The 15,998-nt window shown below is 40.3% G+C and overlaps 1 protein-coding gene across 2 annotated transcripts in view; it reads right to left on the bottom strand.

Moving 5' to 3' along the window:
- chd1 (chromodomain helicase DNA binding protein 1) overlaps positions 1–15,998 on the bottom strand; it is a 194,877-nt gene that overhangs the window by 23,077 nt on the left and 155,802 nt on the right. For both annotated transcript variants that reach the window (XM_043709918.2, XM_043709925.2), the window contains exons 24-28: positions 11,994–12,151; positions 9,910–9,951; positions 9,655–9,782; positions 6,775–6,913; positions 1,568–1,718 (exon numbers count right to left, since the gene is read on the bottom strand). In XM_043709918.2, the coding sequence (XP_043565853.2) occupies positions 1,568–1,718; positions 6,775–6,913; positions 9,655–9,782; positions 9,910–9,951; positions 11,994–12,151 (618 nt within the window). The remainder of the gene's footprint in view (positions 1–1,567; positions 1,719–6,774; positions 6,914–9,654; positions 9,783–9,909; positions 9,952–11,993; positions 12,152–15,998) is intronic.

Raw genomic sequence — 15,998 nt, 5'->3', positions numbered from 1 at the left:
AGCCCACTAACATGTTCGAGGGCAATAGGGATGGGTAATATGGGCTAGACTAACCAGTGACATGCTCATCCCAAAAACAAAACTGATTTAAGCAGCTGTTTCAGCCAGAAATATATTTGTTTATTCTGTAGGGTGATATTAACAGCGATAAGTGAAACCACAGCAAAGAGTCATCAGCAGTGCAACTTGACTGGAAACTACAAATGCAAAATTTGGGAGAGGTGATGGCCCAGTGGTACTGTTGATCTAAAAACCCAGGTAATGTTCTGTCCACCTGGGTTTGAATCCTGCCATGGTAGATGGTGGAATTTGATTTCAATAAAAATCTAGAATTCAGAATAAATGACAAGCATGAAATCATCATTGTTATTTATTGAAAAACCCACCTGGTTCACCAATGTACTTTAGGGAAGGAAACGGTCACCCTTACTTGATCTGGCCAACATGCAACTCCAGACTGAAAGCAATACAATTGAGTTTTAACTGCCCTCTGGCCAATTAGGGATGGGCAACAAAATGCTGGATTTGCCAGTTGCACCCATATGCTGTGACTGAATTTAAAAAGTCAGCTTTCCACAAACTATCCTGGAACAAGTTTATTTAGTAGATGGAAACAGGTGTGCTCAAATAGATAGTCCAAAGATGTGCAAGTTAGGTGAATTGGCCAAGCTAAATTGTCCATAGTCTTCAGGAATGTGCAGGTTAGGTGCATCAGTGAGGGGAAATGTAGAATAATAAAACAGGGGAATGGGTCTGGATGGGATACTTTTTGGAGGGTCAATGTGGACTTGTTAAGCCAAATAGCCTGTTTCCACACTGCAGGGATTCTATGATGATTTTATAATAGATGTGTGATTTATTTTTTAAAGAGAGACATGCTGTCTCACACATAGTTAACCAAACTGATTAAAGTTTGACAGCTGGATTTTTTTTTAAAAAGCTGGACATTTTCAATGTTCAGATAATGCAATCTTTAGTGTTTCACAAAAACTAATAATTGTACCAGTACATTATATATCTGCATAAGTGGTTCTTTGGTTCATGCTCATATTATTGGGTCAATTTGGCTATCGTGCCTGAACAAAGATGTACCACCCCAAACCACTGTCAGCGAAAATGACAGCTTGATTTTTATAAAAGATTGTCATTGTGTTATCAGCTGTGGTGTCAATCTTGTCTTCATTTCATTTGTGGCAGTTTTATGGTGATGCACTTTTATGCTGGGACCTTTGACTCCCCCACTCCTCAAAGACAAAGCAGCAACTTGTATCATGTTTGGAGTAAAGTAACAACACATCAAAAAGAATTTTTTAATAACTGACACCACTCATTCCATGCATGCCCCATTAAAAGATTTGGCCATACACAGGCTTACAAAGGACATGAGGGCCCAGGCTAAGATATCTTGCACCTTCACTTTAGCGTCATAGTTGTACCACAGGATCAATGTTTAATAAACGTAAATTTAACTTCTGACAACCATTTTGGCTTGGTAACTATGAATAATTTTGACCTTTTGCATAATAATTTTGTTGCAAACTATTAACTGAAATGATAAATTTTTCACCTTGTGTGTTAAACTGAGATCAGGATCCATCTTAATCATTTCCCAGCTACCATAGCCATATTCATAGATGCCTATTAAAAGATTGGAGTCATCTTCCTTGTTCCAATCCACATCAAAGTGAGCTGCTTTAGTATGACATGGGATAGTGTACCTTTGGAAAGAAAAAAAATAAATACATGGAACTACAGTTCAACAACATAATTGTTTCTACTGTCTGGCACCACTCGCCATTATCTTTTGGTTAAATGATTACTGAGAGATGGGTAGGTTCTCTTTGAAAAAAGAGCAATAGGTGTTCGATCTACATTTTACTATTATTTTCAAAATAAGCAGAAACAACGACTTATTGCGTATGGGACTCATGATCAGGGACATTAGAAAACTATACTACATTATATTAAGAAAATCCAAAATTGAGTTTAATTTTATTATTAATTCTTTTCCCCCATTTGTTCTCAGGATAGGGGCTGTTAACAGGCTGCAGGCAATGTCCATCTTTAGCCAGATAGTACACTTTGTCTTTAAACCAATGCAGCCTGTATGGTCAAGGTCATCCTCAAATGCTGTTACACTGTGAAATTGAGGATTGTGACAATGAAGGAATAGCAAATGATACAAGTCAGGGTGGACACAAAGATGGTAGCGCTCCTACATCATTGTATTTCTTCTCAGTAGCACAGATCATGGGAGACCCAATACTTGGAGGCTATATTTAATAGCTATCTCTTGGTCCTACAAACTTAGAAAGTAGAAGGAGTAGGCTACTCAGTCCCTTGGCATCCTCCACCATTCACTAAGATCGTGGGTTTATCTGATTATTCCATATTCCTATTTAACTCAGTAATGATTCACCTTCTTGCTTATTATAAATCTATCTACTCTGCTTTAACAAATATTCGAGGATTGATTCTCATCTGTGTCTTAAATGGTGACCCCTTATTTTTAAATGATGATTCCCCCAAAGTGCAACATTTTCCCACCATAGGGAGTGGACTTTCCTCATGCACACTGTTCAGGCCCCTTAGGATCTTAAATATGTCAAACAAGCTGCCTCTTAAGTTCTGAACTCCTGTGGATATGAGACTAACCTGTCCACTTTTTCCTCATTAGACAACTTGCCCGTCCCAGGTATTAATCTTGCAAATGTCCATGAATTGCCCCCACTGCAGTTATATCCTTCCATAAATAAGGGGACCAATACTCTGCACAGTACTCCAGGTGTGGTTTAGACAATGCCTTGTAAGACTGAAGCATAACCTGCTTATTTCAGCAAAATTTTCCTTCGCAACAAACATTAACATCCTATTAGCTTTCCTAATTACTTGCCAAACCTGCATAGTAATCTTGTGCAATTCATGTACTAAAACACCCAGCTCCCTTTACATCTCAGAGCTCTCACCATTCAATTTTGCATTTTTACACATTATACTGCATTTATTAGATCTCTGTGCCTTCATTTAACCAATCCACATTCCTTTCTGGCCTCAAGCCTCCTTCACAACTTATCTTACTATTTATTGCTGGATCATCAGCATATTTAGCAACCATATCTTCAGTCCCTTCATCCAAGCTATTGACATGAATTATAAAAAGTTGAACCCAGCAGTGATCCCTATGGCAAACCACTCATTACATTTTGCTAAATCAGAAAAAGATCCATTTATGCCTACTCTCTTGTTTGCTGTTAGCTTGCCAATCGTCCTCCAGGCCAATAAGTGACACCCTACACTATGAGATTTCCAAACAATCTGTGTCATGGAACCTTATGAAATGCCTTCTGGAAATCTAAGTACAGTAAATCCACTGGTTCCCTTTATCCACAGCACATGCTACTTCCTCAAAGGACTCCAATAAATTGGTTACACGTGATTTTCCTCTCACAAAGTTTGTTTACCTTGATTACCTCAAGCTCTTCAAAGTGTCGAATTGTTACAGCTTTCAACATCTTCCCTATCACAGACAGGCTAATGGACTGTAGCTCCCTGCATTTCACCTTCCTCCTTTTTGAATAATTGTTAATCTAATTAAGCTTCAACCCTTTCACCCTCAGCAACAACCTTAAACCTTAGTGAAGTGTCACTCCATTGCAACTTTCATGTTCCTTGTTCAGAGAAAACAGCTATACTTGGTATACTAGCAAACTTCCTTATCCACTTAATGCTAACTTCTTCAGTTAAGGGCTCTTCACAGGACATTTATTTAAACTGTTAAGACAGCTCATTTACTCAACGTGTGTTCCTTAAACCCATTCATTTAATAGCCTTGCTGCATATCTTCCACAGTGACACTTTTGTTTCTGGAGCTTTTTTCTGATTAACTTGAAAAACATCCAGGGCTTCCTTTCTGTAGCCCTTCTGGAGGCTGCTAACCTGCATCGCTGCTCTCATAAGCTTTTTTTCTCCAAAAGACCTGTGTATAAGTTTGAAAGAAACTTGCACACTTGCTAACCTTCTAGATGGCTCTCTTTCCAAAAATAACTTGTGTCTGAGATGCAAGCTATAAAAGGTACAGCTGGAATTATGAACGATTTTAATATGCATATAAATTAAGCCAATCAAATCAGTAACAATGTCATAGAGGAAGAATTCCTCAGGTAAGTGCAGGATGGCTTGCTGAATCAATACGTTGATGAACAAACTAGAGAACAGGCCATCATAGACTGGGTATTGTGTAAAGCGAAAGCAATAATTGGCAATCTAACTGTGATAGGCCCTCTTGGGGAAAAGTGACCATAGTACGATAGAGTTCTTCATTAAGATGGAGAGCGACCTAGTTGATTATAAGATTACAGTCCTGAATCTAAATCAAGGAAATGCTGACTGTATGAATTGATTGTTTATGATTAATTGCAGAATATAACTTAAGGGATGCATAAGAATAGGTGACAGAAAACATTTAAACAGTGAATGAAGAAACTGCAAGAATTTTCATTCTATGTGGTACAAAACAAACAGGAAAGGTGGCCTGACCATAGCTAACAAGGGAAATTAAAGATGGTATTAGATCCAAGGAAGGGTGTACAAAATGGACAAAAAAATATCACATACCCACAGATTCAAAGCAGCTTAGATTTCAGCAGAAGAGAACGAAAGAACTGATTAAGAGGAAAACAAAAAGAGTACGAGAGTAATCTTGAGGGAAACATACAAACGGGTTGTAAAAGCTTCTAAGGTGTGTGCAGATCGAAAGATGTTTTGTGAAAATGCATGCTTCCTACAGCCAGAAGCAGGGAAAGAATAGAGATGGCAGGCCAATGCTCTCAATGATCTGTGCTTTGATCTGCACAAGGTCGGATACAAATAACATCACAAAAACATTGGGGAATACAGATTCTCATCAGAGGGAGGAACTAGAGGCCATCAGTATAAGTAGGGAAATGTTGCTGAGGAAACTGATGGGATAAAAGGCTGATAGATGCCGTGATCCAATGATTTACATCCCAGAGTACTTAAGGAAGGGGCCCCTAGAAACAGTGGATACATCGGTGATCGTATTTCAAAACTCTAGATTCTGGAACCATTCCTATAGATTAGAGAGTAGCTAATATAACTGCATTATATAAAAAAGGCAGAGATAAAAAGGAAACTATAGACAGGTTAGACGGATATCGTTAGTGGGGAAAATCCTAGTGTCCAATATAAAAGATTTATTAGTTGAGCACTTGGAAAACATTGACAGGAGCATTCAGAGTCAGCATAGATTTGTGAAAGGGAAACCATGCTCAACTAATCTACTGGAATTTTTCGAGGACCAATAGAATTGATAGGGGGAACATATTAGAGGTTAGCATTTAAAACTAAAGAAACAGGCCCTTTGGTCCAACAAGTCCACACCGGCCCACCGAAGCGCAACCCATCCAGACCCATTCTTCTACATTTACCCCTTCACCTAACACTACGGGCAATTTAGCTTGGCCAATTCACCTAACCTGCACATTTTTGGACTGTGGGAGGAAACCAGAGCACCTGGAGAAAACCCACACAGACACGGGGAGAATGTGCAAACTCCACACAGTCAGTCGCCTGAGGCGGGAATTGAACCCGGGTCTCTGGCATTGTGAGGCAGCAGTGCTTAACCACTGTGCCACCATGCCGCCCATTGATAGGGAGAACATATTAGAGGTTAGCATTTAAAACTAAAGAATATGCGATTCAAGGTAATTGGGTGTCATGAGGGAACTAAATGTAATATCTCCAAGCTTTGGTTGACACAAACCTGGGTGGGGAAGGTGAGCTGTGAGGAGGATGCAGAGATGCTTCAGTGCAATTTGGATAAGTTGACAGAATGGACAACTAAATGACAGATAACATGTGGATAAATATGACGTTATCCACTCTGCTAGCAAAAACAGGAAGGCAGATTATTACCCGAATGACAATAGTTTGGGGAGGGGCAGGTGCAGCGAGACCTGGGTGTTCAGGTGCACAGGTCGATGAAGGTTAGTATGCAGGTGCAGCAGACAGTGAAGAAAGCAAATGGTATGTCACAGTGAAAAGGTTCAAGTACAAGAGCAGGAATGTCCAGGCAAGACTACAACTAGAGAACCTCCACACTTGATGAAGGATCTTCTGGCCATGGAGGGAGCACAAGAAAGGTTTACTAGAATGAAACAAATCACCCTTAAAGTTTATCAAGGATCTGCCCACTTTAAAACTAGCTTCCAAATAACATATCATGAAGACTTATCACATTAATTTTTTCAGATAACCAGAGAAGGAGTGTCCTACTGATGGAATTTTGTTTCTTGGAATGTATCTATTTTATGAATTCTGAAACATCATCTAGGATGTCTGCACAAGGATTGCTACTAGCTTAACCCTTAAACTAATCCGCAAGTCCACATTAGATACTCCTGCATTCATGCCTTTGAAGTCACCATTATTTAAATTTAACATACTAACTGTGGATCAACTCTTCCCTCACTCAAACTGAATGCAAGATTCAATCAATCAATTCAATCAGTGAACTTACACCAATAGGACTGCTTGAAATCAGTTCAGCTTAAAACATATAAACGTATCATGTAAGAGACAATTTTTTAATGAAGTCCAATTAGCTTAGTTGAGCAGATCACTGAATATCACATGGAATTTTCTTTCTGTAAAATGTAATTTCTGAGATACATAACTATTGCTTCAGAATGTGAAACACTGAGTGACAGCAGTAATAATAATTCAGCATAGTATTTAATTAATACAAAAACTTACTTCTTCCTGTCCTCTGGATCTGGTGGAATGGATTTGTGCAAAGGTGCCAGTTCCTCTTCATGAGCAATGACGAGCTTAGCGTTCACCTGAACACCCGAGATTCGGAATGTTGGCCCCTTTACTTTCCCACGCCTTGCAGCTGTTTCAAATACAATATTCAGATACTTTCATTACTGATATAGAACACATTTCAAAAACTCTTTTTCAAGACCAAACATCATATTTGGATTCAGTTATATTAAAGGAACTGATTTTCAAGTTGTGATCAAAAAGATAGATGAGAGCAGAGCAGTAGATGTTGCCTACATGCAAGGTCTTTGACAAGGTTCAGCATAGTAGACTGGCTAGAGAAGTTAGATCATATGGGATTCAGACAGAGCTTAGCAAGTTCAAAACTGGCTTGAAAGTAGGAGAGGGGGTGCCGGTGGAGGGTTGTTTTTCGGACTGGAGGCCTGTGACCAGCAGTGTTCCACAAGGATCAGTGCAGAGTCCAGTGTTGTTTGTCCCTTATATAAATAATTTGGATGAAAATTTAGCATAGTTAGTAAGTTCTGTGGATGACACCAAAATTGGTGGTATAGTATACTGATAGAAGGGTTATCTAAGATTACAAAGGGAATTTGATCAATTGGGCCAATGGGCTGAGGAATGGCAGATGGAGTTTAAGTTGCATAAATGCAAGGTATTGCATTTTCCTAAGACGAACAAAGCCAGTTGATGGTAGGGCCCTGGGTAGATCGCTGTCAAACAGAGACACCTAGAGTTTCAAGTACTTAGTTCCTTGGAAGTTGCATCACAGGTAGACAGGTGATTAAGGCAGCGTTTAGCACGCTTGCCTTCATTGCTCAGACCATTGAGGATGGGAGCTGGGACGATGTGTTGCGGTTGTATAGGACACTGGTGAGACCATCTTTGGAGTTCTTTACTGTGTACAGTTCTGGTAGCCTTGCTGTATGAAGGAAATTAGTAAATTGGAGAAGATTCAGAAAAGATTTGCAAGAATGCTGCCAGGACTGGATGATTTGAGTTACAGGGAGTGGCTGGATAGACCGGGACTTACTTCACTGGAGTGCAGTAGGTTGAGGGGTGACCTTACAGAGGTTTATAAAATCATGAGACATAAATAAGATGAATCGCAAAAGGTCTTCTTCCTATGGTGGGGGAGTTCAAAACTAGGGGGCATATTTTTAAGGTAAGAGAAAAATTTAAAAGGAACCGGAGGGTAGCCTTTTCACACGGTGGGTGGTTCGTTTGTACAATGAACTGCCAGAAGAAGTGGTAGATGCTGTGACAGTTACAACATTTAGAAGACATTTGGACAAGTACATGAATAGGAAAGGTTTAGAGGGATTTGGGCCAAATGCAGGCAGGGATTTGGTCAGATAGGATGAGCTGGACAAAAGGGTTTGTTTCCGTGCTGTATGACTCCATGACTGACCTTTTGCATGCTTGAAGAGCAGGAGATCAGCAATAATACCAGAAAGCTTGACTAACAGTATAACAATACACATTCAATCCAGAAAATAACATTAAGAATCAGGTTCCATAAGTAACAAACATTTTAATTTTTGCCTTAGTTACTCTTGACCAATTCTTGGCCGGGCTATCTCATGGATACGGGTGAGGTGAATAGAAACTAAATATGTCTTGTCTTTGCTTTAAGTTAGGAAAGAAACCGAAGCGAAATGGTAATTGCAGGGGTAAATAGCCTGCTATCGTTTTCTGCCTTATTCTTGGGATGCGAGACTTGCTACTATTTCTTGCTCATCCCTGGTTGTTTCGAAAGGTGGTGGACAGCTGTCATTTCAAGACGTCAATTTCTTAATTTAAATTGTACTTCACACCAAAAGGTCAGACCAGTGAACATACTCAAGAAGTTTAAACTAAATTCGCTCAGCTACTAGAAAATACAGCATTTCCAGTTTCCACTTTTTGATAAAAATAATCTCCCAAGAACTTGTGTGGTAAGTTTTCAAAACAAGGAAAATTTGAACACAAAATACAATCACTCAATGTTTGGTGAAAATTGGAAGCTGAAAGTACTATTTGGCCTTCAACGTTTATGAAATCAATATGATAAACATATATTTTAAGTGGAATGCATTAAAAAAAAGGCAGAACATAGAGCTCTATATATGCATCACAATGAAGAGCCTGCAAAATAGGCTGTTTACCACTAAAGGTTTTCCCTACAATACTTGTGTTTATCTTCTCCCTGGGCAGTTCTACTACAAGATTAGGAAGAAAGGCATCCATTTTATAGTTGGAAATGTGTTGCTGGAAAAGCACAGCAGGTCAGGCACCATCCAGGGAACAGGAGAATCGACGTTCGGGCATAAGCCCTTCTTCAGGAAGGGCTTATGCCCGAAACGTCGATTCTCCTGTTCCCTGGATGCTGCCTGACCTGCTGCGCTTTTCCAGCAACACATTTCCAGCTCTGATCTCCAGCATCTGCAGACCTCACTTTCTCCTCATCCATTTTATAGTACCTTTCATAAAATTAGGATGGCCCGAAAGGTGTTCCACTGGTTTTAAGTGTAGCCATTGTTGCAATGCAGGAAATTTGGCAGTCAATTTATCAAAAACAGCAATATTATGACGACCAGTTGGTCTGTTTTAGTGGTACCAGTTCATAGATGAATACTGGCCCACTCACAGGGATTGACTACCTTGATCTTCTTCAAAATGGGGAGAATTTAATGTCAACCTGAGCTGAAGTGGGTAGGGCTTCAATTTTGATGTCTAAGACATATGCCCACAGCCTTCTGGGAGGTGAGAGGGCTACTCATTGACCTATAATATTTATAATTTGTTCAAGTTTAGTTAATCCTTCTACTCACATTGATAATTCTGAAATGAATTGTGAACTATAAAGGATACCTGTTTTCTCCTGGCCTGTGGACTCTCGCAGAGCTTTGATACAGCCATTGTGCACCATCTCTCCTAACCGCCTGAGATCAACCTCTGACTTATCTACCAGTTCAGCATCGCGTGCAATTGCTTCTAACCTGAAATGAAAGATCCATTAGGTTACAATGCATAGTTCTATTTATAGTTTTGTAACTGATATAAGTAATGGAAAAAACCAAATTCAGGATAAGTTGTTCCACTTGTACACAAACTGCATTTGCATACCTTTCCAGAGGTCCGCCAAACTTCTTGTAGCTCTTGATAAATCTAATAAACACAAAATAGCATTGACACATTCAGCCAGATCATATACAACTTCGAATGGGCACAATCACGTATTTCTCACTATTTTCAGATATGATTAACTGTGTACCTTCAACCCAAATCACTAATTTCAAACTCAAGTCAACTGAAATTTAATTTTTATTTGGCCAAAAAACACTGAAGATTAGAATGTATGCATTAAAGTAAAGGGAATGTTAGCCAAAACATGGCTCACAGGGGAAATTAGACAGAGTATTAGATCCATATACAAGGCATAGAAATTGGCCAAAAAGAAACAATATACCTGAGGAGTAGGAACAGTCTAGAATTCCGCAAAGCAGGACAAAGGGATTGATTAAAAAAGAGAAAATAGAGTATGAGAGTAAGCCTTCAGAGAAAATTAAAACTGACAGTAAAAATTTTTATAAACATGTGAAGGGAAAATATTGAAGACAAGGAGGATTTATCACGGGTAAGAAAAATTGGCTGACCAATCAACAATGTATTTTAGCTCTACCTTGATAAATTAGGACATAAATAACATACGAGAAATGTTGGGGAACACAGGGTTTAACGAGGTGGTAGTACTGAAAGAAATCAGTAATACGAGAAAAAATGACCCTAAAAATAGCAGATACATTGGTGGCCATCTTCTAAGATTTTATGGACTGTGGAACAGTTCCTACAAATTGGAGGGTAGCGAATGTAACCCCTCTACTTAAGAAAGTAGGCAGTGATAATTGACACCTACACACCAGTCACCCTGATGCTGAAATTGGGGAAAATACTAGAGTTCATTATAAAAGAATAATAACTAAGCATTTGGAAAACAGCAGCAGAGCGGACACGGTTAACATGGATTTACAAAAGGAAAAACATGCTTCCTGAAATCACTCAGGGAATATATGGGAATTCATCAGGAATGTAACTAATACAATTGAAGAAGGGAAGCCAGTGAATGTGGTTTATTTGGAATTTCAGATGGATTTCTACAAAGTTCCATGTAAGGGATTAATGTCTAAAACTGAAACAGATGGCTAGCAGATAGGAAACCAAGAGTTGGAATAAATGGATCTTTATCCAAATGGTAGGCAGTGGATAGTGGGATGTTGCAAAAAAATCAGGGTTGGATCGCAGCTATTCACAATGTGTGTTAATGATTTGGATGAGTGAATTAAATGCAATATCCCCAAATTTGAACATGCCACAAAGGGTATAAGAGGGTGTGAGGGTAAGTTGTGAGGGGAATGCAGAAATGCTTCAGTATTATTTGGACAAGCTAAATGGACAAATTAATGGCAGATGCAGTGTAATGTGGACAAACATAGTATCGAAATCAGGAAGGCAGATCATCTGAATGGCTATAAATTGAGAGAGGGGAATGCGAGAGAAGACCCAGATGCCCTAGCACACTAGCTGCCAAGGATAAGCATACAGTGAACAGGTGACCTAGAAGGAAAATGGTATGTTGTGCTTCAAATAAGGAGCAGGGATGCTTTGCTGCAATTATACAGGATCTTGGTGAGACCATACCTGAAATATTACGTGCAGTTTTGGTCTCCCTATCGGAGGGCAAATACTCTTGCTGTAGGGGAAGTGCAATGAAGGTTTACCAGACTTGATGTATGAGGAGAGGTTGAATCATTTGGGATTACATTTGCTGGAGTTCAGTAGAATAAGTGGGGATCTCATAAAAACCTGTAAAATTCTAAGAGCACTACATAGGGTAAATGGAGGAAGGATGCTCCCCATAGCAGGGAAGTCCAGACTCAGAAATCAGTCTGACGATGCAGGATAAACCATTTAGGACCAAGATGAGGAGAAATTTCTTCACCCAGAGCGGTGAACCTGTGAAAATTGTTAGCACAGAAAGCAGTTGAAGCCGAAACATTACACGATTTGGAGAAGGATAGAGAGAGTACATATTTCCACTAAACTTGAAACTAATATTTAACAAAATAAACTTTAAAGAGGAGATAAAAGCAATTAGTGTAATATAATGAAAGAGAATGAGTTCCATTAAATTAGTATCATTTAGAACATACCTTCGAATTTCAGCATCACTAAAACCTTTAATATTTTCACGGGGAATTGTTCGCGGTCTCCCACGTTTTTTCGGACGTTTCCCTTCAGAAACGGAGTCACTATCTGATTCTGAAGAACGCCTTCTTCTTCGCCTCCCTTCACTGCCATTAAAACTAATCTAAAGCACAAAGTGAAACACATGAGCAAAACACTAATCTGACATTCCATCTAGCCACAGGCAAAGCACTTTATTAGGAGCTGAATAAACTACAAACTATATTACTGAAATCAGTTAAGAATCTCAAACTACATTCTTCACCCACTCCAATTCCTCACCGATGGATCAGTAAGCTTCAGGAAGGAGAAATCACATCGAGAGTGAGACAGCCCGAGAACGTAGTTTGGGGGCAGCGTGGGAATTCAGTGCAGAGGGGTAGAGGTGCTTTTTGCTTTTTATTTTGGCCCATGGCTTGTAAGGGTTTTGTCCTGGGGAAATAGGATAAATTGCAGGCCAGGATCAGGGACTCAGCACAAAAGGGTGACATCACAGATAAACTCGAAGTTCACTGGTAGGTAATAGCATCTAATTTGACAATTATAGGTTGCTTTCAGATTCATGGTAAATAAGGGAAATACTTACAGGCTAGCAAGTCAAAGACCAGTACGAAATTTTTACAAATCAAAATAAGAACTAAGTTATTAAAATAGAGTTGCCAGGCAGGTAATGTATTATGCCGGTATGATGTGGGAACTGGTGGACCCCAGTGTTGTTCAACAGTGAAAAACTTAGTTGCTTGACCAACTCCGGCTCAGAATTGATGAGCTGGATCCTGAGTTTCGAATGTTATGACACATCAGGGAAGAGGAGAGTTACCTGTGTTTCAGAAGGCAAAGTTAAAAATCACACAACACCAGGTTACAGTCCAACAAGTTTATCTGGAAGCACTAGCTTTTGGAACGCAGCTCCTTCGTTAGGTCACGCTCCTTAAATAAACTACATCAAATTCAGGTGATCAGGGACAGGAGGATATGATGACAAGCGAGGCAGGTGGAGAGATCCAGGAGATAGTGCTGGAGAAGTCTCAACCCTTGAGCTTGTCTAACAGGTTGGAGATTCTTGCTCCTTGTGCGGGTGAAAGTGGAGACTGTAGTGAAGATGAGCAAACTAACCAAAGTACTGTGGTACAGGGAACCATTCAAGAGAAATGCAGTTGTAATCGGAAAGGACAGACATTGATCTCTGTGGCCAGGATCAAGAGTCCCCAAGGCTGTGTTGCCTGCCTACTGCCCAGGTTCAGGATCTCTCATCTAGGTTGCAGAGGAAATAGGTTCTACTGAGGGAATATGAGCCACTAGAGGCTATATTAAAAATCAGAGCCAAAAAGGTAATAATCTCTGGATTACAACCTAAACCATGAGCAAATTGGTACAGGATCAACAAGCTTAAAGTAGTAAACACATGGCTCAAAGATTGGTCTGGGAGAAATTCATTGGACCTTGGCAGCAGTACTGAGGAAGGAGGGAGCTGTTCCGAAGCGATGTGCTCCACTCGAGTCACACTGGGACAAGAGTCCTGGTGAATCTAATAACTAGGGTTTGACTGGGCTTTACACGAAATAGTGAGTGGGATAGAGGAGAAGGGGGAGGTGGGTTCAGCTGAGTAAAATTGGAAGCTAAAGATGGGGAGGGGGCTTAGGAAAGGTTATTAAAGTTTTCAGAACCAGTAACAGGACAGAGGTTATGGCAAGTTTCAGGAATCGAATATTAGACACAGCAGATGAAGAGACAACATTGAGAAGGAGGCAGTCAATACAGTACCAAGGGTGTTGCAATTAAATGCGTGCAGTATAAGACACAAGGTACATGAGCCTGTAGTGCAGACGGAAATTGGCAGGTATGCAATTGTAGGCATAAGAGACATTGATGCAAGGAGATGGGGCCCATTGAAAGGATAGGCAGGTGGTAGGGGTATGGGAGGGTGCAGGGTTGCCTTATTTGTAAGACACGAAATAAAATTAAGTTGATAGCAAGAAGTGATACCGAACCAGAAGGCAAAGAATCGGTGTGGGTAGAGTTGAGTAACAACAAAAGGGAAAAAAGACCCTGATGCGAGTTGTGTAAAGGCCTTCAAGCAGTAATCAGGATGTGGATAACAAAGTAAATCAGGAAATTCATTACAGTAAATGTAACCCCTCTATTTAAGAAAGTAGGCAGTGAAAATTGACAATTAGACACCAGTCACCCTGATGCTGATATTGGGGAAAATACTAGATGTGGGTAACAAAGTAAATCAGGAAATAGAAAAGGCATGTAAGAAAAGCATTCATACAAAATTCATATGCAGGTGGACTGGGAAAACCAGGCTGGCAGCAAACTCAAGAAGAACAATTTATGAAATGTCCACAAGGTGTTTTTTGTTTAAACAGCAACTTGTGGTGCAGTCCATTAGGAAACAGGCAATTCTCGATTTGGTGTTGTGTAATGAGGCAGATTGGGATTTTGGATCTTAAGGTGACAAGATTTCGCACAGGATGCCACTAAATAAGAGCCCAAGGCGTTCGGGGCAAGGTATTAGCATACATAGAGGACTAGCTGAGGGAAAGAAGGCAAAGTGTGAAGATAAATGATGGCAACCAGAAACTAGTGGAGTTCCGGGGCGGGGTCGGTGTTGGGATCCTAACTATGCATGTTATACATTGACAATGTGGACAAAGGAACGGAGGGTGTTGTTGCTAAATTTGCATATGACACAAATATAGTGGAGGTGCAGATAATGATGAGGAAGTGAGGATGCTGCAGAAGAACTTAGACAGGCTAAAGATTGGACAAAGTCGCGGCAGACAGAATACAATTAGATTAGATTAGATTACAGTGTGGAAACAGGCCCTTCGGCCCAACAAGTCCACACCGACCCGCCGAAGCGAAACCCACCCATACCCCTACATTTACCCCTTACCTAAGACTACGGGCAATTTAGCATGGCCAATTCACCTGACCCTGCACATCTTTGGACTCTGGGAGGAAACCGGAGCACCCGGAGGAAACCCACGCAGACACGGGGAGAACGTGCAAACTCCACAGTCAGTCGCCTAAGGCGGGAATTGAACCCGGGTCTCTGGCGCTGTGAGGCAGCAGTGCTAACCACTGTGCCACCGTGCCGCCCACAACATGGGAAAGTGTGAGGTTATGCACTTTGGTAGGAGTATAGAGGCGTAGACTATTTTCCAAACAGGAAAAAGCTTCACAAGTCTGAAGCACAAAGGAACTGAAGACCCAATTCAGGATTCCCTCAATGTTAACATGCAGGTTCAGGTGGCAGTTAGGAAGGCAAATGTAATGTGAGCATTCATTTCAAGATGGCTCAAATACAAGAGCAGAGATGTATAAGGCTCTGGACAGACTGCATTTGGAATATTGAGCAGTTTTAGGCCCCGTATCTGAGAAAAGATGTGTTGGTGTTGGATAGGGTCCAGAGGAGGTTTACAAGAGTGATCCCTGGGATGAAGGGAGATCTCATCTCAAACTTACAGAATACTGAAAGGTTAGGATAGAGTGGACATGGAGAAGATGTTTCCAGGAGGGTAGGGCAGACTAGAACCAGGGTATACAGACTCAGGGTGAAGAGAAGACCCTTTTGAGCCGAGATGAGGAGGAATTTCTTCAGCCAAAATGTGGTTAATCTGTGGAACTCATTGACACAGAGTGCTGTGGAGGCCAAATCATTGGGTTTATTTAAGACACATCGATAGGTTCTTCATTAGTAAAGGGGATCTAGACCATAGAGGGAGAAGGCAGGAGAATGGGGTTGAGAAACATATCAGCCATGATCAAATTGTGGAATATACTTGATATGTCAAATGGCCAAATTTTGCTCTTATATCTTATGATTATGGTCTAATGATTCTGAAAACAGGCTACTATTCAACTTTTCATCTAAGTCAAATGGAACATTATGAAGAATTTGACATTGTCAATTGTTGCATTCCTAGCAGCAAGATCAGAGTGAAAGAAAATGCAAATTGTGG

The sequence above is a fragment of the Chiloscyllium plagiosum genome, unplaced genomic scaffold (genome assembly GCF_037043375.1).
Source record: "Chiloscyllium plagiosum isolate Xiang-an unplaced genomic scaffold, Cpla_swu_hap1 HiC_scaffold_2, whole genome shotgun sequence".
Classification (NCBI taxonomy): Eukaryota; Metazoa; Chordata; class Chondrichthyes; order Orectolobiformes; family Hemiscylliidae; genus Chiloscyllium; species Chiloscyllium plagiosum.
Note: the sequence above shows the minus strand (reverse complement) of the source record. Positions and strands in the feature narration are given on the sequence as shown.